Source organism: Colletotrichum abscissum (genome assembly GCF_030869225.1).
Source record: "Colletotrichum abscissum strain IMI 504890 chromosome Unknown Scaffold_413.1, whole genome shotgun sequence".
Taxonomy (NCBI): domain Eukaryota; kingdom Fungi; phylum Ascomycota; class Sordariomycetes; order Glomerellales; family Glomerellaceae; genus Colletotrichum; species Colletotrichum abscissum.
In genome coordinates this window covers 1-1,467 of record NW_026850336.1, presented here as the reverse complement: position 1 = coordinate 1,467, position 1,467 = coordinate 1, and the positions used below count along the sequence as shown (strand labels likewise).

At 54.1% G+C, this 1,467-nt stretch overlaps 1 protein-coding gene across 1 annotated transcript; it reads left to right on the top strand.

The window, feature by feature from the left end:
* Positions 1-304: 304 nt before the first annotated feature.
* Positions 305-1,424, top strand: CABS01_17171 (uncharacterized protein; the record flags this gene model as incomplete). The annotated part of the gene is made up of 5 exons (XM_060550498.1): positions 305-527; positions 614-834; positions 891-993; positions 1,083-1,261; positions 1,311-1,424. 5 exons carry the CDS (start codon positions 305-307, stop codon positions 1,422-1,424), a joined length of 840 nt encoding a protein of 279 aa, XP_060395381.1.
* Between the last annotated feature and the right edge of the window lie 43 nt (positions 1,425-1,467).

Here is a 1,467-nt window from a genome sequence, read left to right as displayed (position 1 = left end):
CGACGATCATGGTGATTCAGACGTCTCAGACGAAAGTTACGGGCCTGGTGCAGAAGAAGACGATAGCGATATAGAGTAGATATAGAGTAGTTGCCGAGTTCATTACGCATGGGCGTGTGTTATTCAATAATTCTCTCATAACTATCCTTGGCAATTTTCATATTCCTTCATATTCCTTCCATGTCGATTGCGTGTCAAGAGATGACCTGCTCCGGTATCTCCCAAACGTCCAGGGAGTGTTCTGCATGCCATGTCCTGTGCCCTGTATTGCGCAACGAAGATCCCACCCTTGAGGCCGTGGCATATGCGATGCATTGGTGTTGCCGGTGATGGCTTGCATGGAGTCCTGAATCACCCAGTCACCTTTAAGCCAGGTTGCAAAGCACGAAACATCGAGAGACGAAGCCTGACAGTACTGCGAAACTCGCAGCGAAAGACCGGAGGCATAAGACGAGAGATTCGTCCGCAAACTGCCCACCAGCGGCGTGACCGGCTTCTTCTCATTGACGCCTCAGCGCAGGAAGCAAGTTTCGTCGACTGTACTACGATCAGAACCAGAAGTGTCTTTTCGTGCCGTACACGTTCTCTCTATTTCATTGAATCTCTCCCGCAGCGGAGCGACCTCCAGTTGCAGGATGCTACCTCGGCCAGCGTCGAAACACCGGTGACACCGTCGCCAACGTCTGCGTAAGCATCTCCGAGCTTCTCGTCGACGTCTCATGTGCAATGTCTCATCGATTTTGGACTCTCGGAGTGCTGGTCCTCCAGCTTGCTGTCGCCGCCGTGAATGCAGCGTCGGCCGCCGAGATCCTCTCGCAGGTCCCGTCGTGTGCTGTGAGTGATTGTGGCATCAGCCAGGCTTTCGTCGCGCTAAAGCATCTATCATCTAGTCCGAGTGCATCAGCAGCACATTCATCACGTCGGCCTGCGATCCAGAAGACGTGACCGCGTGCATCTGTCTCGACATTGCTGTCCAATCGGAGCTTTCGACATGTGTGCAGACGAACTGCCCGTTTGACGATCAACTAAGTTCGCCCCGCTGTTTCCTCTCTGGAAGCTCATCTGACCTTCTGAAGCTGCAGCAACGGTAGAGGGAGCCCTGTGCGAAGGGTACCCCAAAGCGTCGCGAAGGACGGAAGTCCGACGGACGCTCATCATCAGCTGCAGTCTTGTGCTGTTCATCGTGACGCTTCGTCTGTTCACGAGCAAACAGTATGCGGGTGGTCTATGGAGGGACGACTACATGACCATCCTCGCGGCGGTACCTGACCCCAACTCTCCAAGAAATCCTTTCTGATATCGTCTGTCAGGCACTCCTCATCGCCTTGGCCGCGGTCTACCTGCACATTACAAGCATCGGTTTCGGCATGCACTACTGGACGATACCCGTTGGTAATGGGGTCGTCATCCGAAAGGTTCGGTGATATGGGCCCGCCAGGTGTTCGCGAATCTTGGTATCCCGTCCTA